General features: G+C 34.2%; 1 protein-coding gene across 3 annotated transcripts in view; it reads left to right on the top strand.

Annotated features, from left to right (window-relative positions):
* TRDN (triadin) overlaps window positions 1-27,167 on the top strand; it is a 419,992-nt gene that overhangs the window by 87,614 nt on the left and 305,211 nt on the right. For 2 of the 3 annotated variants that reach the window (XM_011992160.1, XM_011992161.1), the window contains exon 5: window positions 16,724-16,783. In XM_011992160.1, coding sequence (XP_011847550.1) covers window positions 16,724-16,783 — 60 coding nt within the window. Of the gene's footprint in view, window positions 1-16,723; window positions 16,784-17,953; window positions 18,565-27,167 lie in introns of those variants that run through there. The other variant, XM_011992162.1, reaches the window with a different exon arrangement.

Below are 27,167 nucleotides of genomic sequence, written 5' to 3'. Positions count from 1 at the left end.
ACACGGTGAAACCCCGTCTCTACTAAAAATACAAAAAACTAGCCGGGCGAGGTGGCGGCGCCTGTAGTCCCAGCTACTCCGAGGCTGAGGCAGGAGAATGGCGTGAACCCGGGAGGCGGAGCTTGCAGTGAGCGGAGATCGCGCCACTGCACTCCAGCCTGGGTGACAAAGCGAGACTCTGTCTCAAAAAAAAAAAAAAAAAAAAAGAAAGAAATAGCCCAGAAAATGATGACACCCATGACACCCATGATTTATTCTCACCATGGTCAGATGTATTGATTTTAAATTTTTATTCTTATTCTTTTCCTTCTTATTTTCTTGCCATCATTATTTTGCAAGTTAGGTGATGACCGTGGGCCAGGACAACAAGATGGTGAGGGACATAACAGTCTAGGAGGCAAAGGCATATCCAGTCAGTATGTTTGATATGTCACTGTCATGGAGTGGAGTCACCCGGATGTGCCTGGATGTGCTGTGGAGGAATTCCTTGCAGGAATAGATAAGGTGACTGAGTGAGGTGGTCACAAGCTGAATGAAGAGAATGATAAACCTCAGACAAAGGAGGACAGCAGTGGGGCAGGAATTTCAGAAGCGCAGGAATTTTGACAGGCAGGGGTAGGAACTTCATGGAAGTTCCACTGGGGAGCAGATAGTACATCCTGAGGTACATTTGTTGTGAGAAAAGAGCCAATATTTAAGCCAGATTTTAAACAATTGCAATGTTTTAGTCACTGCTACACATGGGCAGGCTGTCGAAGGTACTTACCCAGGAAGATAACCCTGGCTTCTGTTGCTCTCTCCTAATACCTACTGTGGATTCAAACAGCGGGATCCAAACTTACAGTTTCAGCCTTCCCCGGGAAAATGATGAGTACCTCACACTATCTGGGGTAAAATCCACTTAGTGTATGTTAAATTAGAAACTTTGGATTTGTAACTCATGCAGCAAAAAAGAGCTAAGCCAGTCAAACTCAACTGTGGCAAAGGCATCCAGAAATGAAAATGTTTATAAAGCTCTGTGAGGAGAAAGGAAGGGTTTCTACACCTAGAAATCCAGAATTAGAACTCGAGCACTCAAGACAGACTTCAGCCATGAAATTCAGGTTTAGAGATTCTAGATTTGTCTATAAACTTCAAGAGATCAGGAGCAGTGTCTTTCTGTAGCTCATTTCCCATAGAGAGTGAACATAGACAAACTTTAAGTGAGCTATCAGTCATTATCTGGAAATAACAGCTTATGCATGTTTATTTTCATTGGAAATGGAAGAGGGGGAAAACAGATAAATGATGTTTGCTCATTTATACTTATAAACTGAATTCCATAAGACTATCATAAAGCCATATTTTTCATAAATTGATATTTACTATTTAAGAAATCTGTTCTTTTGACTTAAATTTTTCTTTGAAATTCTTTAAAAATTAAGCTTCATATAGTTAATTAGTATAAACTGCAAATTCATACAAAGCTGTTTTATTATTGTTTCTTAAATTATTTCCTTGATTGAGCATATCAAATTTTTACCAGAAAAACTATTAAATAGTTGTTTAGGGTACTTTTAAAAAATGTTAGAAATGCTTATTAGTTAAAAATAGTCTAAGGGATATATGTCCTTCAACACATGTACATTAATGTCTTTAAAGATTACACACTCAAAATTAGGGGAACTGACTTTAAATCACCTGAATATATTTTCTTAAAAGTATTATTCACAGTTACATGAAAAAAAACTGACATTTAAGTAAAAATCTCAGATGCCCTATCTTGGGTACAGAGGCTATGTAATAGTAAACCTTAATTGAAAGTGAACTCAAGAAGATCATTTCATTGTAATTATTATTTTTTATGTGTAAGCTTTTCTTTCATAGAAGTATAGAGGCAATGAAAGCTTTAAAGTAGTAGGTAATATTTTATAAAACATTTATAATATATATTCTACATTTCAAGTATACTTTTAACATTATTATCAGGGGAAAAAATTCTATAAATTACTCTTGTCTTATAGGTTATTTTATTCTTTTTCACATTTACAAATTTTGGTTTAAGAAAGAATTTGGGGGCAATGTAGAATGATAGTCTCTTAAAACATTTGTTTTTCACCCATCTAAATGACTTCATTAACACCCTTGTCAATTCATATATATTCAATAATATTTAGTCATTTTATATTGCCTAAATTATCAGGCTGTAGCATTTTTTATTCAACTGTCCTATGTCTACCTAAAACATTTTATTTGAGTATGCTTTATTTGTTGAGTTATTGCTATTCTTAACAAAATAAAATTTCAGCCAGCTTGTTATTTGTGGTTGAAGTCTGCAGTTCTTAATTTGATATGGAATAATGGTGTAATCAACTAATCTCAGGGTTGCAGTATTGATTATTAAACGGATTATTAATATGGATGAAATATGTGATTCTGCTAGTCCATGGAATCAGTTGTTATATATAAATATAGCTTCAGGGTATTACATGTGGTACCTAGTGTCTTTATGTTCTTCATGCATAGTTATTTTTCAACTTGTCAAAATTTTAAAATACTAAGTTCTATTACAAAACACTTCATGATGAGACCCCCAGGCACTGAATCTTTAGAAAATACTATATTTTATTACACAATTATCTAAAAATTATAACTATGAAAACCAAATACAATTATAAATCACATTTTCTGAAAAAATTATATTTTGTATATTGTGGTATACTATCTGGAAGTGTGCTTTTAAGCAATATTTTTGACACCAGGGTATATATCATGGAAATGTTAACACCTCACTTTCCAAGGGGTAAATAAGAGCAGAGAGATTTAAAGGAATTGAATGCCATTTGAGTGTTTTCCTAAAATTGATCTGCTTGAGAGCATGCCCAGGTTTATAACTGTACTATTTTCACTTCAGATACAAATACATTTGTTGTTGGTTCTTCATGTCGTTTGACATTACTTGGAAGGAGACAAAAAAATTAAGTAACATTGCCCTAATAATATTGTGTGTGTGTCTGTGTGTGTGTGTGTGTTTATACAGATGTGCATAAGGCTTCTCAATATTTGTATCTTTAAAAGTAAAATATAAGGTTAGATTTGTTGATGAAGCCTGTCTCATTCTAACTGTAAAATACATTAATCCACAGATAGGTGAACTACTTTTAAAGCCCCATTCACTAGATGGCAGGCTTAATAATAACTTATGAAGATTTGCAATATATTAACCTTTAGATTCTTAGATTCTTATAGTCTAAAGGTTAATATATTACAGGATATGAAATCACAGAATATGAAGGAAATTTTAAAATTTCAATATACACAATTTTTTTCCTTAGAGAATCATAATGTAGCTCTTGAGTAAAATTTGTATGAGAGAGGTGGAATGAAAATATGAATTCAAAAAGAGAAAGATAAAAAATTTCCAAATGTTAAGAAATAATTTTTTGATAAATATTTTAAGTTGATAATGACATCTAAAAATATTATAGTGTTTGGATTCCACTAACTCAGTTTTTAAAAGGGATATGGCAACTTTATTTTTAAATGTCAACATTTACAATAATCTATAAATTATATCACTTGTAATCCTTTAACTTATGATGAAAAATTTTAGAACTTGTGGAAAGGGATGCAGAGTTTTGCAAAATTTCTAAGAAATGTAAAAGGGAAAAAATTGAACATGATTGTAATAGAAAATAAACATTTTGCTTTCTGGGTAACTCCTAGGTTTGTGAGTGAGAGCAAAGCACAGAGGTCTAAGATTTCATGACGGCACAATGTATATCCTTAGCTAATCACTACAACAGAATACGGACATGTTTTATGCCTTCTGGGATTAAACTCAATCAACAAATGTATTTTTCAATTAATCTTTTTCAAGTGTTTTCTATGAGACAAGCAATGAGCTGGTAGAACAGAACATGTACTATGTGCTTACCACATTGCCAAAGACTAATGATGAAAATTTATTAAATAAAATAATAAATGACCATAATGGAGTTTTGACGTGGTATTGCTAGCATCAGGATCAATGCAACATGTTATTTTATAGCTTAAGTACTTGCAAAGGTGTAAAAGATCACCTTACTTAGTAAAATGTCCTGCAAATACCACAGTTAAAAGTTTAATGAATACAGGATTAAACAAGACAGTAAATAAGATAGAATAGTTGGGGCATTGTATATTTGATAAAGATGAGGGTAAATCTTTATATGATTTTATCATTAATAAATTGAACTGAAAGAATATGAAAATATGAATAATAGCAATGATATCATAAATGGATATACTCTATTTTTTAGAAATATAAATTAATTTTAATTCCCTTAATTATTCCTAAAGACCCAAAGTTAAAGTTAAAACCAGGGCCAGACTCAGTGACAGATAGAGATGTATACACACACACACACACACACACACAAACACACACACACTCAGAGAGAAAGAAAAAGGGAGGGAAATAAAGAGAGAATGAAAATCCAAAAGTCTTAATGCAAAGTTAAAAAATATATGTTTTTTCAGCATAGGTATCTTAGTGTTTTTCTCTATTTATGTGCAAAATAAAATAGTGGTTTATTACTGGTTTATTTTACTAAGAAAATACTGGTACTAACACTTTTAAGTGCAACTTAACAGATACACCTATCTCTATCTCCTTTTTACAGTTTATTCTTACTTAAACCTCCATCTATGATATATCTGTATATAAGAATAATCATTACAGCATTTATATCCTTTGGAATATGTAATTTTAGAGGAGAATAATAGGCTCCTAACAAGAAATTAGGTTTTGTAATGTCTTTTTCCTGACATATAGCTTTAAAGTTAAGAAAGAATAATTGCAGTCATTCAGAGTTACGCACATTTAGTTTTTTGGACAGGAGAAACTGATCTTTAATTTTAGGAGCATGGTGGCCTTGTGGGCTATAGGTTTACTCTTACCTTAGAGGAAAGCACCAGAAGCCAATCTACATTGTTTAATTTCCTTTGTTGCGAACTACTTGCTCTTTGAAATAAGAAATTGTCCTTAAGGATAAGCTGGACCCAATATAAAGGCTGATGTTCTATGGGATTGTACTTGATGTATGTCAATGGCAGAGGAAGAGATTCCTCACTTAGAGCAAAACAAATTACATTTCCCCCTATAGTTGTATGTTTAAATTTCCCTAAAACTTTGCGAGTTGAAAAGAGCTGCCTGGTAAATTTTAACTCAGTTCTTTCATTGTGTATTTTTCTTACTTTATTACAATCCACAATAGCTCTTGCAGTCAGAGTGAATGAGAAAGAGCCAGAAAATTTAAGCATCATAAATATTCAAGACTTTAGGATTAGGCCATTCAGAAGGTTGTATCGCGTCATCGGGAGTAAGATGGATGGACATATGTGTGTGTCAGAGCTTTCATTGCATCCATCTTTGCTGGCAGCTTCAGTGGTTTACACCAGGCTGAACATTAAGTGTCTGGAAAATACGGTGCATGAAAAAAGGAAGGAGAATGGAAAGATGACTAAACTTGTTAAAATTCATAGCCTCAGAATATTGGTTACTAGGTAGGCCTTAGTAACATTGTTAAGTATACATTTATCTTTGGATGTCTCCTCTAAATAAATCTAGATCAAAACTCATCTCCATAACTGCACCATTGCATATCGCTCTCAGGCTGCAGGAGGAGCTTAGAGCTTTATCTTCTGCCTGTCTTTTCCAAGCATGGATCAGACTTGTGACGGGGATGGGAGAAGGACAAAGCCCAGAGAGAATAGGCAGTAGGTGTGGAGGTTGGCTCAAAATGAAAAAGGCTGAGGAGGGTGAGGTAAAAGGAGATTTAGGATCCAGTCACTTCTCCAGGTAGTTGCTAAGAAGTAAACTCTAAGCCCAATGACTCAGGCAAATGTAACACTTTGTGCTACTAAAAGAGCTCATCTCTGTCAAGGCAAGCAAACTGATGAAACAAATAACAGTGGGTCAAACCAGAGCCTGAATTAACAGGCCAAGAAAAGCAAGAGATCAGGTTTTGGTGCCAACATCAGAAGATATTAAAAAAGTCTCTGAAGCAACTCAACTCAGGCCCAATCATTTTATGTAGTTCTTCTTGGAGCAAGAATAATTTCATTGGTGTTATATTTCTACCTGTACCTAAGATGAGTAATAGAGAAAAGGATGTGGGGGGTGGGGGGTGGGGGGTGGGGAGGGAAGCTGTTAGGTCTAATGTATTTCAGAATCTTCTCTGCAGTTCTGTGTTTCTTGTTTCAAATTCAAGAGAAACTAATGTGCTAGTTGAGTGCAGATGGCTTAAAGTTTTACCTATTTTATAGATTTTCATTTAGAAAGGGTCTGTTGAAAAATAAAACAACAATAAAAAAAGCATAACGGAAGCCTTACCAATGGTTCTCAACTCTGTGTGTCAGATTCAAGTGATGTCTTAATTAGAACTATTTTGCCCATGAGAGACCAAAATCCAATTCACACTTGCTTAATGAAAAAAAAAACCAAAAAACTTTTTTGGTCGGGGGCGGTGGCTCACGCCTGTAACCCCACTTTGGGAGGCCGAGGCGGGCGTATCACAGGTCAGGAGGTCGAGACCATCCTGGCTAACAAGGTGAAACCCCGTCTCTACTAAAAATACAAAAAATTAGCCGGGCATGGTGGCGGGCGCCTGTAGTCCCAGCTACTGGGAGCCTGAGGCAGGAGAATGGCGGGAACCCGGGAGGCGGAGCTTGCCGTGAGCCGAGATCGTACCACTGCACTCCAGCCTGGGGGACAGAGCGAGAGTTGGCTTCCGAAATGACTTGATACGATTTTTTTTTTTTTTTTTTTTTTTTTTTTTTTTTTTTTTAAATCACGTTATTAATAAATCCTCTTTCTTCACTTCTGGAACCTGCTTTCCTTCATCTGTTTCATTTGTTTCAGTCTCAGGCAGGCTTTTCTCTCCTAGTGGCTCCTATGGGGATCAGAAAGTTGAGGTCAAAATTATTTTACCTTAGCAACTCAGTAGAAGAGCCTGTTCTCTTCCCCAATGTCTCTACAAAAGCATTTGGTTCACTCCCATTAATCTGGATTCAGTAGCATATCCTTGTTGGAGCCAATCAGTTGGACAGAGAGATGAAATATGTACTTTTTCAAGGCCTATGAAATGGGCACCCGTCCTTGGAACCGAAGGGTGGGCTAGCATGGGGAAAAAAGTGGTTCCTAAAATTAAGAGGAATGTTATCAGGAATAATGGATTCTAGCAGGAAAGCCACAAATGTCTACATCATCTAATTTTTGTTTCTAATTCAGAATTCCAGGTTACTTCCCATCTCCGATTTACTAAGTAAGAATCTCTAGGGCTCAAGCCTTAAATAGTTGAATTTTTAAAATCTCCACAATGTTATTCTAACTCATAATCAGGGTGAGAGTCATTGCAACCCAAAAGAGTAGTTCTAAAAATATGGAATTTTATGCATCCTGAGGCCAGTGAGGGAAACAGTCGAGGATAAGTGAATAACTGCACAATATTTTTACACACAGTGACTAGTGTATGTATATATAAAGCTACTGTTCAAAATCCCAAAACATGAATGATAGGATGCAAACTAAGTTAATATATATATCACTGTCACATTGACCTGAGCCACTGGAATAACTATTGATAGTTGATGCTCATCATCTGAACATATCAAAATTTTAAACATGACTGAGATAAGCTTGAATGAATGCAACAAGGAGGTAATGGTATTTTTTCCCTTTGTGCTGTTAACTGGCTATGGTCAAGTCACTTCAGTGGCTCTCAGTTCTCACACCTGTAAAACAAAACTGCCAGATTTACTGATGTCCAGGTATTTTCTAGCTATGATGTTTGACAATTCTATGATTAAATTGTGATGCCATTCATTGATAATTTTTTCAAGAGTTTCATCTGGACTAGAGCTTTGAAATTCAAAGCATGACCCATGGACCAGCAATGTTAGCATCATATGGAACCTATTTAGAATTGCAGTATCTAAGCTCTATCTAGACATAATGAATCAAAATCTGCCTTTTAAGAACCCCAATGACTCATATGCACATTAATATTTGAGAAACATTGATCAAGACAGTAGTTTCACTTTGGACTGTGGTTCTGAAATTACCTGGGAGTTTATTTAAATTGTAGATCTCTAAAAATTTCCTTGCCATGAGAGACAAGTTAATAACATCTGAGTTGTAGCTCAGGAATATGTTTTAAAATCTCCCCAGATAATTCTGATGTACAGACACATCGGTCTTACCTAGCACTTATCGTCAAATATGAAACATGCTAACACAGCCAAAATCTTACTCAGATCTCCAAATCTGCAAACTTCACCATTGGTTATCTACAAAATGTATTATTTGCAATAATTTCTACCTGTCTGGTTTATGTACACATGGAAAATGATATATCATTTATAGATGGAGAAAATAAAATTCAAAGAGAAAGATGAATTAACCTAAGATAACAAATTTAATGGCAAAAGTGAGATTAGGTAGATATCATCTTAGTATATTTATTTTTGAAAATGTTTAAGGGTCATTAGTGTACAGTGTTGAATCTATTATTTTTTCTTGATAAAGTTCAGCTTATCTTACCAAGTAATCAAACACGATAAAATAAAGATCCAAAATAATTTACATTTATGGGCTTCAACATCTGTGAAAGAAACTGTTCTTAATATCTTCCTATCACTGTATCTGGAGTGGTTGCCCATTTAGTCATACACACATTAGGTGCTTCAAGGGGGAAAGAATATTCCTTTTTATAGTCTTCATCAATGGTGAGTAGTACACTTTTCCCAGAAATATTTGTTTACCAATCAAACATAAAAAGTATTAGAAAATCAAAGAATATATAGATACCTACAGATAATCTGGAATATTTATTTAAAATATTGATAATTCAGCAAAATAGCTGTGTTTGGCATTATTCAATTGGTCACTAAATAGATAATAAGATTTTCTTGTTCATCTCTTACAATTAATCTTTTGTTCCCTAATAACAATTGGCAGATTCTTACAAATAAAGATTCTATGTTTAAGTGAATAAATAATTTGATTTTTTTAATATTAAAATGGGAAATAATGTAAGAAGGCATTTTATTTTATCGTTGCTTGTGAGGTATGTAGAGCAAACATAATACCATAATATGATGCATTCTTTGAAATACACAACCCTTTTAATAATTTAATAAACAAAACTGTCATCTTAAAAGAATCAGGATAATTGCCTTGGTGACAGAGATTATCCTTTTAACTTCTCAAATCCGTCATTTGAAAATCTTCAATTGATAACATTTTGAATTTATTAACAGTTTGCCATATTAATAGAGAAAAAATTGCATGCTTTAAACTGGCCATGTAAGGCCTTAGGCAAAATTACAAACTATCTATCTACTCAACAGCAAACTCTGGTATGATTGTAAGTAGATCAAAACTATCATAAGCAAAATACATGTAATATAATAAAATAACTTAGAAATATGTCACTACAAAATCAACTCATTCATAGGAATCACTGACACAATCTATTTTCACCAATTTTGATTCCATTGGTTGTTGCTACTACCAGCCTTCTCATTTTGGATACCTGTGGCCTCTCTTCTCAGTTACATGTGGAAGTTGAGCTCAGAGACTCTGGGGAAAATGCATTGGCCTGATGATTAGTAACATTGGCACTGTGGCAGACACAGACCTTATGTAAACATTTCGAAAAAATTAAACAGCCTAATGAGGAAGAAGAAAAACCAATGAAGTGAATCTTCACTTGGAATTTGTTGAAATTTTAGAGATTATACTCTTTGAGTAATTGTATGTTCCTATGGGACATTCAGCACATGTCATGGGAACAAGAAAGTTCTCCATTATACTTGAAAACTCTTTACTTGGACTACCAAGAGGATCATTAAATCTATCCTTGTCCTTTCAAATGTCCAGCATAAATATACTTAGTAAAGGGCTAAATTTTGTAATTTCTGCATATAGAATACCATAAATATAGAGACAAGTGTTATAAGGCAAAATAAAATGTAGATTATCACTGAAAAACCCTAATCAGTAATAAGGAATGCTAGAGAAACGTAATAATATTAAACCTGCAGAACAAAGGAAGAGAAATTTTGTGTCCCTTCCTTTAAGCTCAGTTAAGTAGTATTTTCCATTTTTAAATCTTGCTCCCGATTTTTTTCTGTTGAAATAGTTATATTTTATTAACGTTTTCTTATAGGCATAATATATTCACTTACAGTTTATCTAGTTTTTGTATGAGCATCTATAAGTAAATTTTGAAATAAAGCAATGTTAAAAACATGCTTAATGTCCTTAATTTAACTATAATTTAGCTTTTTAGTGCTCTAGAAAAAACAGTATGAAAAACATTTCTGAAATATAAAAAACTTTGAATTGTTGCAATTGTTTTTCTGTTTTCTCTTTTATTTTTGTATTTATTTTGAGACAGAGTCTTACTCTGTTGCCCAGGCTGAAATGCAGTGTCACCATCATGGCTCACTGCAGCCTCAACCTCCTGGGCTCAAGGGATCCTCCTGTCTCAGCCTCCCAAGCAGCCAGACTACAGGTGTGTACCACCACACCCAGCTCATTTTTATTTTATTTATTTATTGTAGAGATGAGGTTTCACCATGTTGCCCAGGTTGGTCTTCAATTCCTGGATTCAAGCAATCTGGCCACCTCAGCTTTCCAAAGTGCTGGGATTACAGGTGTGAGATACTGCACCTGGCCAATTATTGCAGTTTATAAATACCTTTGGCATATCTTATTTCCATAAGTAGTAAAATCTTGCAACTTTCCCATGTATTTCGAATAGAAATTTAAAATATTTAGAAATGAAATATTTTTTTTCAAATTTTCAACTGTAATCATTTTAGTAGTTAAATGGTATTTTGAAAGTTGTATCATAAAAACAAGTAAAATATGATCCATCACCACCTTCTAAAATATGCAAGAATTGATAACTCGTAATCATGGTTGAATATTTTTTCAAGTAGTATGCATTTCTCAAGTCTCTAGTATATTCTAGTCATCATGTTAGGCATTGAAAATTTAATGTGGAACAAAATAGACATAATTCTTGCCCTCATCAAATTTAGTTATTTAGTGAGAAAGAGAGACAAGTAATAATAATAGCTGGCATTCACATGATGCTTACTTGACACAAATGATGCTCTAAATGTTTTACATTTTAACTTACTTTAATCCCCATATAATCCTATCTGGTAGATACTACTGTTAATCTTATTTTATGGATGAGGAAATGAAGTTTACACAGCTAGTAAGTATGGAAATCAGATTTGAATAGAGTAGATTGACTCCAGTGTTAATTATCTTCAACATTAAGCTGTATTTTAATGGATGTCAGAGATGCAAATATTTTTGTATAGATCTTTTAATAGTTTTATCTATGTCTACATTTTCCTTTCAAAATGCATATTTTAATTATGTTGGTATATTATAGATTTAAAACATCTTTCAGATGATGATTATTAAAATAATTAAAATAATTCTTTACAGATCATTGGAATCCTGAAATAAAGAATAGTCTAAAAATATGACTAGTTTTTATTTATTCTCAACAGCATAATAAATTATTATAACTCCTCCTCTGTTTGGCGTTGTACTTTGGAAAAACAGTCTATGTGAGGAAGATATATTTCATTGCTATCGCCGTTGAATGATAAACCATGAAAGTCAGAGTTTAAATTCTCTGAGTTCCTTAATGAAATAAAGTTATAAATGCATTTAAGCCTAGTATGATAATGTTTTCTTTGAATTTCAAAAGCTTTTAATCTTGGAGTGAGAGATGAATAGTGATAAGAATCTAAGAGGAGATACTACCTTTTCCTCCACTTATCTTCACTCATACCTCCCTACCAGCTCCAGAGAAGTGTTAGGGCAAAGTCAGGAGTAGTAAAAGAAGTAGAAATATACTTCCTGCATTCTTTGAAATTAATTTGCCCTTCTCTTAAATCCTTCAGTGCCACTGAAACCGTTACTGACACCGGCAACTTTAGTGGAGTACTACTAATTCTTTCTTATTAGGCAAAGCTGCCAGTGACTCAGTAGAACAAAGGGATTTCCCTTGGTCGCCTACTAACACATTAAGATAATTGTAACTTCTTTTCCCACGTCTTTTTCCCTTCTCCCCTTCTCAAAATTCAAATAGAAACTCATATCTTTAAGAATTTATGGACAGACTCACACGTGGATTAAGATACTTTGACCTTTGTGCTTTCTAAGATACAAAACATTTTTCAAGATTTACCGGTTACAAACGTGGCTTGTGATTCCAACTAGCATCTGGTGCTCAGACTTAACACCTTTTCAGAGACATTGGACATCCACCTAATTGCAAAGGACATATATGTGGAGGTGAATAATGACTGCCTTGCCTTTCTTCTAAGTCTCTTGTATCCAGGTTTGGTTCAGGTTTAAGTGAACTGGTCCTCAAAAAGTGTCATGATGTTTAAGTAAAGTTTTATGCTATTATCCATTATTTCATGTTATATTAAGTGGAGACATTCACCTATCTTTGCAAATTATTAAATAACCAGAAGCTAGTAATAACATAATATAGAAAACTTAATTTTATTTGAAGATTGTGAGACAATAAATTACCACCTTTAATGACTTGAATCTTTTAAATTTGATTTTCCAATTTATACAAATATAGCCTTAGCTGGAAAGAACAATTGAAGGTAACAAATCAGGCATTGCCTCCTTGTGAGAAAAATATCTTTCCAAAGTCTACGTTAGTAACATGTTACTGAATTGGACAGGAGTTTGAATGGTCATCATTTCCTGGCTAAAGTGTAAGGCGACAGAACTGGCACACCATGTGGAGGCTTTACTGGATTCTTCCGACATCAGATATCCACAGTCAGTGACACCAGTGATGGAATCCAGTCCCCAAAGAAAATGCAAAGTTGCAATAAAATATGCAGAGAAACATTTAATTTCCCCTTAAGTCTGAATCATCAGAAATAATTTTTTGTCTTCCTGAGCAAAGAAATGTAGGTGGATGTATGTCTTTACTAGTTCAGCTGTGTTTATCTATGCTTGCCTCTGTAGAAATATTAATATTTCAGCTAAAAAATAGTCAATAATGTACCTGTAAAACAAAAATCTGCCTATGTAAGTTTGTATACTTTGTTGTGAGCTGTAGAGACTTTACTGTGTGTGTATCTCTTTAAGAATGGGTGACCTCTGTTTACAAGAAAACTGCCTGCATCTGCCCAGAGCAGTGAGGTTGTCTTAGTTTGTTCTAAGGCTGAAGTGCAGAATAAGGAAAATAAAGAATGAGGCTTTACCTGTGAGATTGATCTAAGTTGCAGAACTAGGTAGCATCTACTGTACTTACCACAGAGTAAAAAATAACTGTTCTGAAATAAATTACCATTTTTTCAGTCTAATTTTCCTTTATTCATTTTTATTTTTGCTTAAGTAAAGCTTATAATGAAGTGTATCCAACATGCAAGTATTTGCTTTTCACTTTAGAGTTACCTCCCTTTCATGTATTTGGAAAAGGGAGATAATATATTTGCCCTGGCCTTTCCCTTCACCTGAGTGGTGGTCTTGACCCTAGTCTTTTTGAGATTTGTCTTTTTTTGTTGTTGTTGTTCAGGATGGTCCCTAGCTCATTTCAATTACTGCTACTACCTAGCACTCATTCCCTTTGTCAGGATATGACTGAGTACACAAGAGCTAAGAGGAGCAAGGTAGCTCCTGCTAGTACTTCTTTCACCTGTTTTCTGATGTGCAAATTTACACTTACCATGCAGGAAACCCTACTATGATCAACAAGGACTGGCTTTCTAGTCCCCCAAACCACCACCACTCTGGTCCAGTCTTTTCTCCAAAATCTAGGTTAGACTGGGAGATTCGACAGGATTTTTCAGGCAAGGTGGCCTTCAGTACCAGATTCTGTGAAAGAGTCTAACTCACGTCTTATTCTCCCATGTGAGCTCCAGAATCCCTTCTTTATTCTTTTGAATGGTCAACTGATGTCTACGGAAGACACACGTATATACACACACATATGCACACACCCCTACCTCTACAAAAAATATTATTCTAAATGACAATTTTAAGGCCTCCCCATTACGTGGTGACTGTAGCATTCCATGCATTTTTTCAATTTTAAAAATCTCATGCCATCTCTATATTCCAGTTAATACCTACTAGGAGTAAGGTATGATCTCCTAAAGGCAAACTCCCTTAGTATATCCAAAGATCATTATAAATCTTTGATATTTTGCTTGCTTTATGGACCTGAATTAAACAAAGCACCAGTCTTCTTCATAGCATCTGATGGTTTGGAGAGGAGGGAGCAAGCAAAACAGTATTGATGGGAGAGAATATCAAGTTGGTTTTTGCAGTTCATTTGAAATCAATTTGTCTCTGTGGATGACCTAAAGTTATTTATAAAGGTCCTTTGCTCCGCCTGGGATTAGACCTGCATTCGACCTGTTTAGTAGTAATATAATAGGAGCCACATATGTAATTTAAAATTTTCTAGTAGTCACATTTGAAATAGTAAAAAGAAAAATATAAAATTAACTTTAATAATATATCTTACTTAATTCAATGTATCAGTCAGGGATTAAACAGAGAAGTAGAACCAATAGAATATCTTGGAGACACTTTTATACTTTTAAAAATTATTACAAGGAATTGGCTTACGCAAATGTTGGTAACTGGCTACGCATTTTTTAACCCATATGACAGGAAGTCAGGAAGGGAGGATCACAGGCAAGTTGAGCCTAGAAGCTGTCAACCAAAGTTGTCATTCAGAGGCAGAATTTCTCCTTTTGCCCTGGTCAGTCTCAGGCCTGTTTTTAAGGCCTTCCAAAGAAATCAGAGAAGCCCATCCAAATTATACAAAATCTGCAAAATCATCTTACTTAAAGTCAACTAATTAGTGATTTTAATTGCATCTGCAATATGCCTGCAAGCAACTCTAGGTTAGTGTTAAATAAAATAAGTTGGGATAATAGCCTAGCCAAATGGAGCCATTAATAAAACCATCACACCCAATATGACCAAAATATCATTTCAAAATGTAGTTCACATAGAAATTATTAATGAGATATTTTACTTATATTTTATTCTAAGTCTTCATAATCTAGTGTGTATTTTACACTTATAGCACATCTCAATTTGGATTAACCATATATCATGTCCTTAATATGCACACATGTCTAATGGTTACTGCATTGGATAGTATAGGTCTGGACAGTGATAGTGATTACTCTGGTTATCATGTAAGTTTAGAGCAGTGGTTCTCAACTAGGGTTCATTTTGCCCTATAGGAGACATTTGGCAAAGTCTCTGGACATGTTTCATGGTCAAGACTGGGAGGTGGATATGGGGGCTACTGGCATCTAAAAGGTAGAGGCTAGGAATGCTGCTGAATATCCTAAAATGCACAAAATAGCCCCTCCACCAAATAATGCTTCACCCAATTCAAAAAGTCAATAGTATTAAGGTAAGAAACCCTGCTGCAGAGTAAAATTTGGAGACTAGAGAAGAAATAAACAAAATAGTGAGAGAGGCAGGAAGATGGACATTTCCTATATCGTTTGGAGATATTTCCTTGCATTTTGGAGAATTGTTTTCAGAGATAAGAATGAGTGCCTTACCTGTTCATATCTCCATCACCATATTCAAAGTCAGAGTTGAGATAAGAGTTGATTAGTGACCCTGTAAATAGTAAGATGACTGATTAATGAGGAAAATTAGGAAGAAAATCTTCACAATGGTGGTTACCTCCTTAACAGGTGAATGAAAGCTAGTGACTGTCTTTTCTGAAGATATTTAGGGTGTTTCTATGGTTGATCTTAATTTAGTAGAGTTTTGGAAAAATTACAAAAATGCAAATGCAAATTTACAAATGGAGAATTTAAAATATGTACAGTAATTAACACCATCTCAGACCATCTGTGGAATAAAGTTGTGATAAATAAATAAGTAAACCTCATTAGCATTTTTCTAAGAAAAAACATGATATTTAAAATTAAGTCACTTTTCAAAGGTAGTAATCATATTTGTAAACTCTAATCTCAAATTTACTTCTATCCAAATTAACTGCAAATTCAGAATTAACTCCATTTTCTTAGCCTTGGCAATGTATGTATACTGAAGCTAGCAGAAAATTGAATGCATTTACTAAAACCTGATGTTTAAAAAAAACGTACAACTAACTTATTCTATGAAATGTGTCATATCTGCTTGCAGTAATTATTGGTTAAATGTAATGCCAAATGCTGATTATAAACATAGCTCAGAGTCAATACTTCTGAGATGTATTTCCTATTAGATAGTTGTTACAGTTCATTTCACAAATTCTTAATTTAATATGTAAAAACTAAATCTTCCTAAATCTAAATGACATTCTTATTAAGGAGTCTTAATTTGTATTGAGAGTAATTGAAATAAAACATAATTATAGTTTGTGACCAATTTTAGCACTGAAAATGGTGACAACATAGCTCTGTCTATTAAATGTTTAAGCTTTTCCAAATGACTCTAATTTTGAGATAACTCCATTTTTTCCCTTATTTCTATAAATAAGTGATTTGTTTAGCAATATGTTACAAAGACTCTTTTAGACTCCAATAAACTTGTTAGTGACTGTATAATAATTTAAACTTTGTGGTAGGTTTATAAAGTTTAGGTCATAGCTATGGCTTAGATTTTATACATTTTCAGAGTTTTAAAATTATAAATTCTATTTTTTCTTAGAAATCCACAAAGATAAGACTGAAAAACAAGAGAAACCTGAAAGGAAAATACAAACTAAAGGTAAATGTTTAATTTTATGGTTATTCTTCATTTAAAGATACATTTTTGTGTATTCATATGGGAGAAAGAAAAATTTTCATGTTTAGTGTTCTTTGTAACATTTTTGAAATTAAATAAGTACATTTACTCCTCAGTTAATTTCAGTTATAAATGTATAAATAACATAAATAATACCTTATAATTGGAATCAAAGTAACTTCAAAATATGTAACAATTCTTTAATTATTTACAATTACTAAGAGAGTAGCTCAAATATATGTTGACTTACTGAGGAAATATATTTTTTTCTTTAAGAAGTTACTGTAACAAGTCAGAGTTTATTTTTGTCTTAACCTGAATTCCTTCTGTCATGCAATATCTTTACAATCTTTGGTGCAGAAATGCAGAGTCATTATATGACCTCATGGCAGAGGTCATATAATGCACAGCTTCAAGAGGTAGATGGACAGTGACAACATGATGGTGAATATCACTTTCAACTGAACTAAATCCAGTTACAGCAATCTTGCAGCAGAAGCATATTAAGAAAGGCCAGCATTGTGTTGCTCATCTTATAAGCATAACTTTTCTGTGGGTGACAGAGATAGTCATAAAGCTTTAAAGAAACTAATAGGAAGCAACACATTCGAAAATATATTCTCTAAGCATGCCCAGGTTTTCCCAATGGTTAGTTTCACGTGATTTTCAATGAGCCAGGGCAAAAATAAAGATTTCATAATAACTATATTTGTGTAATCCAGACAGAAAATAAGATAATTTGTTTCTGAGATAAAAATGGAATTTTATCCAGTGTTTGCTGTGTCATAAACCAGCTAATGCAAAATTATCTGTAGTAAATGCTACAGTTGCAGATAGTAAATTTTCAAATAACAAAAGTACCAATTAAATTATACTAGCATGTGAGTTTATATTAATACAATGCCATGTTGTTGCTGTTGTTTTTAAAATATACTTCATGTACTTCCTTTTTGTGAAGGGCTCAAATCATTCTACAGATATTATGTCTTTAATCCTAATGTTTGAATTCATTCTAGATTGGTCAGCCAATTCTTCAACAATCAGAACATTGAAGCTCACTCAGTTGAAACCTATTTATATTTGTACTTAGGCAACTAATGTCTTCTTACTGTTCTCTTTCTTTTTTTTGGTTCTTAATTCCTTTGGTCATAGAAGTTGGACACAGCTCTTGAGTACGGATTGAGTAAGTGAACCATGACTGAACTGGCTCTGTGTTTCTATCTGCTGAAGGTTAAACAGAAACTCAACTGGTTCCACATCATTTGAGTCCCTGCTGTTTTTTTCTTGCGGACTGTGCTATTAATTTAATAACAGTGCTGCTGGAGTGGAGGTAGTAATGCAGATGGCACCATTTGCATTTTGGACCTGGCTGTATTAGAATTCTGATGTCAAAGACTTTGAGCAGTGGGCTGTAGAGTAGGTTTATTAAACTAGCAAGTCTTCCATAATTAAAACAGTGAATTTGGCTGAAGTTTAAAATAAATTTCTCAAAGACTGAGCTGGAGATTATTAATCTGAATATATTTCTTGAGTAGACCAAATATGTTTTGTAAAAGTAACTATTTCTCAAGAAAGTGAAAGTAGAGCTTCAGTTGTTCCACATTGAGCTGGAAATCAGAGATAGCTTATTTTTTCCACAGTTTTTCTGTGTGAATATGAACAAAAGATTTCACTTTATTGCTTAGTTTCCTATCTGTAAATGAGGTAAACTAATGCTTGCTTTTTATTCTCAAATAGTTCAGTGAAAACAAATGTTTTGTTTTGCAACTGCTCTTGTATATAGATAAATACTGTTTTCTGTATGCCATATTCCATGTCAGTTATGGTTGTATGTGATAGATAGTTAGGAATTTAAATTATTATCACAGCATTTTCAACCCTTAGAAGAAAAGATATAGTATTTGAAAGGTAGTAGTAGTCTGTGATGATTATAAAGGAGTCAATAAATACTTGAGTGTAAAGATTCATTATGCTCAAAGTGGTGTGTTTGTGGGGAGACAAAAGATTTTCGTTATGGTGGAAGCTAGATCACATTCTATTTCTCTATATATTTTTTTCCCCTTTAAGGGACAATATGATATTCTAAAAGTTTTTAGTAGCATGGAACTCATTGGGAGAGCCTTGGAGTTTACACCTATATAATTTACCCATCAAGTGGGATACAAAAAAAAAAAACCAAAAAAAACCCACAAAAAACAACCCCCACACAGAGTATGTAATCCCACAGATATATATTCCTAAAACAATTCTATATTAATATGCTAACTAATTGATTTTATAGTGTCAAAAAATGAGTTTCAATTCTGACTCCTTTTCTATAAAAATTAGTTACTTTTATAGGCATCCACATTAAGAAATTTTAATTTATCATATCAAGCTAACTTATTTCTACTTTGTCCCTCTGTTTATTTTGTTTGATATTTTCCTCAGGGAAGAATGCAGCAGTGTATGGAGCTAAAGAATATGCCTTTTAAATGATAACCAGGCAATGAGTACTTATTATGGTTTTAGGGCATAAGTTTTGACATGTTAGTTAAGGTTTACCTTGAACTAAATTAACCTTGGATTTTTTCCTCATAAAAGAGGTAGAAATTTATTTTATTTTATAAATATAATCAGAATACTGTATGTATGTGTGACCTTGTATTGAATGTATATAGTAATATAGCGGAACATTGCATTTGCTTAGAAGAATTTTTTGGGTTACCAAATATCATTAACTAAATTGTGACTCATATAAATGGTCCCGGGGAACAGGCAGAATGAGTTAACAGCAATGGAATAGTTGTGAGTACCAAGCAGAGCGCTCTAGTACAAGTTACCTACAAGAACGCACAAGATTCCACATTAGGGTGATGATTTCAAATTAAAGTTTTTGTAGGTCAAAATGATCTTGCAGAATACAATCATATTTAAAGCTATATCCAACAATGGATACCCATGGTTAGATGTAGGTCTACATGTTAAATGATAAGAAATGTTAACCAGTCTTCTCTAGCTGTCAACAGTCTGAGGATCCTTTGTAATCATAAATAACTCTGCCCACAGGTGTTTTAAATAAGAAGATAGATACAGACTAATTGCAGAGAATTAGAGAGACTGTTATTTGTCATACATAAAAGGTTCAAGTCATGATTATTAAAGAACATTTCCTTTACCCATGGTAAATACTCAGATATTCTAATAAATAAATAAACTAAGAGCACAGGGTATGATTTTCATAAAGGGTGATATTACCATAACTTTTCTTACTTTTAGAAGGTCTTTAATTAAATTATCTGGGTTAGAATCCAAATTTGATAACTTCTGGCTATCTGTCTTCGGGCAAGATAATTAAATCTTTCTTTGCCTTTATTTCCTCATCTGTAAAATGGGTATAATAGGATTGTCATAAGGATTAAATAATTATGAAATGTATATATGAAATTCTTGAAAGAATTATTGACTAATTTTAAACAGTAGCTATCAGCTAATTAATGGATCATCTTAACCACCTCTAATTGGATAAGTGAGGTCTCTTGTAGGTTTGTTATCTGAATTCCTTTTTTTCTCTATCTTTAGTATCATTTGATACCTGTCTGATCACAGGCTGAACAAATATAAGATATGTCATCCCAAGTTCCTGTAACACAACACTAAACTACTTTTACTGCCTTGTCAGTTCTATATTTGTGGTTCCCTTCTTAAAAAATTAATATTGTATGAGTGTTTATCTACTATGGACCAAATACTGTATATAATTTTTTATGTCTAATATTTCACTTAATCTTCATAGAACAATCTAGCATCGTAGATATAATTCCATTTAAACTAAGAATACGTAGGTTTAGCTGGACTCAATCATTGTGTCAAGTTTAGTAATTTGTAGAGCGACATTTTTGCCTGTTATCTCTAACATAAGAACATGTGGTTTTTCCACTACATCCTATATCCAATTTTCTTTTTTCTTTTTGTTCTTTGGTGCCTGCTGAGACTGTAGCACCAGAATTTGTTCATAGCCATAGGATCTAGAATTTGTCTCTGAAACCCTGTGGTTAGGACCTCGCTTCCTGCTGGTTGACCTCACTGATCTGCTTGCATTTGCACATATCTACCAGTTCCTAGATACCATCTCTGTTCCCTTCCCATCAGTCTGTGTGCCATGTAGCCTGGTGTGGGCTTACCTAATTCTAATAGCTTACCTGTAGAGCAGACACCATATAAAAGATGTATAGACTGTATGCACCTTTAAATCTCCTTTCCACTATTTTCAGCCTTAACACAACTGAGAAATGAGATGTGGCAGTACTTATCTCGGTAGACAGGTCAGATGGCTTGTCATAGGTGTACTAGTTTTCTATGGCTGCTGTAACAAATTACCACAAACTGGGCCCACCTGAATAACCCAAGATAATCTCACCATCTCAAGATCCTTGACTTAATCATGTTGCAAAGTCCATATATATATATACACACACACACACACACACACACACACACAGACACACACATATATCTATTATATATATATATTATATATTTATGTGTGTGTATATATGTATAAAACATTCACAGATTCCAGAAAGTAGGATGTAGCCATGTTTTAGAGGGCTATAATTTAGCCTATTACACTGTCTTTTCAATAAATAAACTTCAAATCACCAGATCTAATTACTTAAACAGCATCCTGGAGTCAAAGGATTAATTAAAGGCACCATTTAGAAAGGAATCTTGACAAGCATGCATGCCAGTCAGAGTTTAGAGGGACTGATAATTAAATACAAAAATACATGTTTTAAAAAAACGTTTTAGATTCAAGAGATACATGCACATGTTTGTTACTTGGGTATGTTGCATAATGATGGGAATTGAGCTCTTCTAGTACAACCATCACCCAAATATTCAGCATAATACTCAATAGGTAATTTTTCAAGCCTCAGTCCCCATTCTAATCTCCCCCATTTTGGGATCCCTAGTGTCTGTTATTTCCATCTTTATTTCCATGTGTACCCATTGTAAGTGAGAACATGCAATATTTGATTTGATTTTCTATTTCTGAGTTAGTTCACTTAGGATAATGGCCTCCCACTCTATCCATGTTGCTCCAGAGGACATAATTCCATTCCTTTTTTAATGACTGCATAGTATTTCAGTATTCCATGGTATATATATATCATATTTTCTTTACCCAATCATCCACTGATGGATGCTTAGGTTGGTTCCATGACTTTGCTACTGTGAATAGTGCTGTGATCAACATGTGAGTACAGGTGTCTGTTTTATATAACGATTTTTTTTTCCTTTGAGCAGATACCTCATAGTGGCATTGCTGGGTCAAATGGTAGTTTTATATTTAGTTCTTTGAGATAGCCCCGTACTGTTTTCCATAGAAGTTGAACAAATTTACATTGCAACTAACAATGTATAAGTGTTCCCTATTTTATGCATCCATGACATCGTTTTTTTTGACTTTTTAATAGTAATAATTCTGAATATGTAAGATGATATCTCACTGTGGCTGTGAGTTGCATTTCTCTGATGATTACTGATGTTGAGCAATTTTTATGTTTGTGAATAGAAAGATAAAAGTATTTAAAGACAGAAATCACAAAATGGCAAATATTACCAAGTTTACAGTCATGGTAGAAAAATAGCATTATCACAAAGACTTTTGCATATCTTCAGATATCAACATAGCAAAAGTAAAACGTAAAGTTACTATGCTTATGGATCACGGGTTTATGAAAATTTCTGAAATTTCAAAATTTCATTATTTGGGAGATCAGAACAAGTCAGAATAACTACTATTTTTGCTTTTTCCTTAGGCAGCAAGATGAGTTCTTTTGTTTTTTTGGTGGTTTTAAAATTTTGTTTTGTTTTTGTTTTGCTTTTCTTACTATATGTGAAGAGCTTAGTCACATTGACAATAGGACACAGTTTATGTATGACCAATGTAGTGTCATCATTCCCTTAAGATATTATAAATTCCTCATTAAAAATGCATCTTTAATGTGCACATATCTTAAACAAAATCTTAAGAATGTCTTGAGTATCCTGAGTTTTTTCTTAATTGGATAATCCCTTAGTATTTCATTTAAGCCATCAACTAATTTAGGAGCCCATGTGGTTCATTAATTTTGATATTTGAAAAGTCTGAAGGTATAGAATATAAAAAGTCTCTGAGCCTTCTTATAAAATTCCCACCTGACTTTACACAGGTAACTAAAAGACTTCTTTCGTCTAATATATTCAAGCCCATATTAACATCTATTGCAGAAAATGTCTTCACCTGTCTGTATTCTTTGACCTAATAACTGACATCACTGTCCACCCAAATTATTCAGGCTAAATATCTAGCAGCTGTTGTTGCCAGGGGTGGTACTCAACCCCGACTGCAGTTTAGATCACCAGGATAGCTTTTAAAAATATATATCCATGTGCAGACTCCATCCTGGGGCCATTAATGTTTGGGAAGTAATGCCGGGGTTTGAACATAGCTGCCCTAATGATTCAAATGAGTAGCCAGAGTTAGAATCACTGTCTGCTGAACTCATGGCTTAGAGTTCAAGTATATCCCACGGTGGTTTCTTTTGACGAGCCAGTGTTTTAGATAACGAGCAACTGGATGCCTTTAAGTAGAACCTGCACCCTCTGTTTACCACAGTCTCCACCACTCCCTCTTTCACCATTGGGGTACATGTTAATTTACCTGCCTCATCTATGAAGGTATTTGAATTTTAGTTCCTGCCATAGACTTCTTGTTCTCTTTCAACGCCAAAGCTTGTCCCTGTCATAGACTTCTTGGTATCTCAACACTAGAGCTCAATATATTTGGCTCCTCTTTACTATAATTTAGTCTACTTTCTCTCTTCTCAAACTGCTATCTTCTCCACAATCATCTCTCAATTAAATTGTGACAGTGACTTCTTAACTAATTTCCCAGCATTAACCCCTCAGGTCCATGCTAATCCAGTCACTTATGGGCTTAAATCCATTTGTTGGTGCCCCAGTGCTAAGAGATAAAAGTGACATTTTCTAACCTGGCTTATAAAACCTTCCTCATATGATCACTGCTACCCCTACAATGTTCCAACTTCGTAGTTTATCACGTCTTCCCTGTTCTGCTACCTCCTTACCAGGCTTTCCCACAGATACAACCTCCTCCTCCCTGCTACCCTTAGCACTACAGACCCCACTGATGCCCCCTGTACTGCAGGCAGGCTGAGCTGTTGAGTAGTCCCTAAGCAGGCATTGTCACTGTCTCATAACTGTGCGCTTTTGTATGTTCTCTTCTCTCCAGCCGTCAGGTCCTTCCTGTGTAGTCCCTCGGCAAAAGCCCGCTTATTTCTTTGATTCTTATATGGAATTTCAGTTCCTGTAAGAAGTCCTCACTGCTGTTCTTCACTGGGGACATTTAAGCACTTTGTCCATGCTGTTACACCCCAGCTTTTGCTCTTCCAAGTACTTTGACAACATATTTTAATTGTGGGTGTATGTCAATCTAAGTAACTGAGGGAGGGAACTATGTTTGTCTTCATGTATGTTCTAGGTCAGCTTTGCCACGCCCTTTTATGATTCTGTTTCCTTATCCATGAACAAAGGGATACGGGCTCATGGTCTCTCAGGTTTTCCCCAGCTCTGAATGTGTGTGCTTATATCAAATTAAAAATCACTCTAACATCTAACAGAGTACCCAACACACTCAATAAATATTGAAATAATGATTTAATTTGTGAATGAAGTATTCTTCTATTTTGTTAATCTCTGCTGGATTCCTACAGAAAACTTTGCATTTGACATTCCAACAGACAACTTCCCACTTAGCTTTAATTAAGCCATTGTAATTTAAGTTGAATTTATGTGGTTAATGGTAACAAACAATTTCATAATAAAACAAAAACTTTCTGTAATATGTAATCTGAAAACACCCACACTGAAACAACAAAAATTATAATAATACAGATAAATATGGATGATTTGGAAAATGAAAAAAAAAAAAAAAGAAAAAAGGAACCACACCCCCACAATCCAATTATCTGGAGAAAAACAGTAATGTATTTCTAATTTTCCTCTAGCTTTCCCCACCCCATGTAGTTGTTTATTGTATATTGCCTTATTTTTTTCAATCGTGAGTTTTATTGGTGATATTAGATAAGATTTGGGCTTCTATTTAACTAATAAACATGTCAATTTACTTGTAGAACAGAACAAATCAGAAAAGACAGGAACCCGGTGGTAAACATATAACTAAATATGTGAACTTTTTCCGAGAAGGCTCCTAGACCATAGGACGGCCTGGTAGGCAGGCAGAACAGTAGGTTTCTGCTACATCCACCTGTATTGTCAGGTGGTTGGGTGAACAAGTGACCTCAAAAAAGGAAAAGTTTACTTAACAGAAATGTATACTGTACAGACAGCGTTTGGTCAGCTTCAGAGTGGGCTAGACAGTGGGAATAGGGTGTATTCTGACAGGCAGATAGTGTGAATGGAAAAAGTGGCCAAAGTCACTAGGTGAGAATACACATTCACTTATTCACAGTACCTGCTTTGTACCAAACACCATACTGGACACTACAAATTCCATGATGAATGAGATCCAGTTAATGATAAATTTGAAAAAGTAAATACACAATTATACCACCGTGTAGTAAGTACTTCACAGAGATGTCCTGGAGGAGAGACGTAGTTTGGGGTTTGGCAACCTCCGTTGTTGAGTAAGTCTGACTGCAGTTTTCTGGAAGGACCTCAGAGGAGTCAGTGGTTTGTGGTTCAGGTGTGCACTCTGAAACTTAACAGAGAAGACACAAAAGCTAAGCTGAGGTCAGTCGTCAAGGAACCAGGTGGGAACTTGGTTCAAGGGCTGCAACAGAAGTCTAATTATTACTATTATTACCAGCATTAGACTTAATATTACCTTATTGAGACTAGAAGTCCAAAGTCAAGGTTTCCACAGGATGAGTTTTTTCTGAGGACTGTGATGGAGAATCTGTTCGATGCCTCTCTCCTGGCCTCTGGAGGATTGTGGGCAAGCTTTCGGGCCTTGTAGATGAAGTTCTCCAATTCCTGCCTTCATCTTCAAGTGATGCTTTCCCTGTGTCTCTTCACAGGATATGCATTCCCTCTGTGCATATCCTTCTCTGTGCCCAAATTTCCCTTTTTATAACGACATCAGTCCTATTGGATTAGGGACTAGCCTCATGACTTAAACTTGGATTGTCTCTGTAAAAACCTTATTTCCAAATAAAGTCACATTCTTAGGTTCTGGGGGTAATGACTTCAACGTAGATTTTTGGGGATATACCATTCAACCCATAACAATATGACATGCACACACACAAAAAAAATCAAAAGGAGTTTTTAAAAAGGGTGATTCAGAATAGTAACACTGATTTGTCTAGAACTCCTTCAGTTTTTGGGAAACAAATTGCAAGATTGGAATCATAGGCTGACAAGGGATTTAGCTGATGGTGAGGCTGAAAAGTCAAAATGTAATCAAATACATTAAAATGTGTTTAAATATCCTGAACCCCCTTATAAAAATGCTCTTAAAGCCCACAAATTCATGTAGTCATCCTCTACTGTATAAACTTTTACTTTTGTCTTCTCTTAGCTGCACTTAATTAACTCCTTAGAGTACAAAATATATTTTCTTTCCCTGTCTGGCAATCATGAAAAATAAACCTGGACAAGGAAGCCAGAAGAGTGTGCACAAAGCTACGCATCACAGTGTCCATAGTGAATGTTCACTTATGAGAAAGCGATTGCAGTTCTTACTATGGCTATGTGCCCCAGGAGAAGGGGAAATTGTCCATACAATTAAATTGAATTTGAAAATAAAACTAATATTTTAGAATTATAAAATATCTTTTGTGATTTAATGCATAAGTATCAGATTAGTTTTACAACTTTGGGTAATTTGCCAAATCTTCACTTTAATAGGTAAATGAAAGTACTTTTATTATGAAAAAGAAGTAAGTACACTATTGGAAGGTAGATCACAGACAATGTGCTTGGAGAATTCTATCAGCACAATTTGGCTCATGAGAACAAGTTTACAGTCTGCACAGAACCTGGGACGGACATAACAGTGTAGTTTTGAAGGAAGAGTACTGTTTTAGCAATTAGATAACTACATTCTTTTCCTGGTCTGTCATGGACTGTTATGAGCATGTTTTCTCATCCGTGGACAAAGAAGTTCAGGGTAGTTACCTCTTATATTCCTATCAGCTCCAAAATTACATGCTTGGATTAAAGTTAAAATAATAAATTCTTCCTTTAGGAAAAATGGATAATATAATATTTAAGAAGATTTTTAACTCAATATTGCATTTCTATGGAGTTTATGATTGTCTCTTAAAAAGCATCGAGATCATCTTGCCTTACCACG

The sequence above is a fragment of the Mandrillus leucophaeus genome, unplaced genomic scaffold (assembly GCF_000951045.1).
Source record: "Mandrillus leucophaeus isolate KB7577 unplaced genomic scaffold, Mleu.le_1.0 Scaffold405, whole genome shotgun sequence".
NCBI classification, from domain to species: domain Eukaryota; kingdom Metazoa; phylum Chordata; class Mammalia; order Primates; family Cercopithecidae; genus Mandrillus; species Mandrillus leucophaeus.
This window is presented reverse-complemented; position numbering and strand designations above follow the sequence as displayed.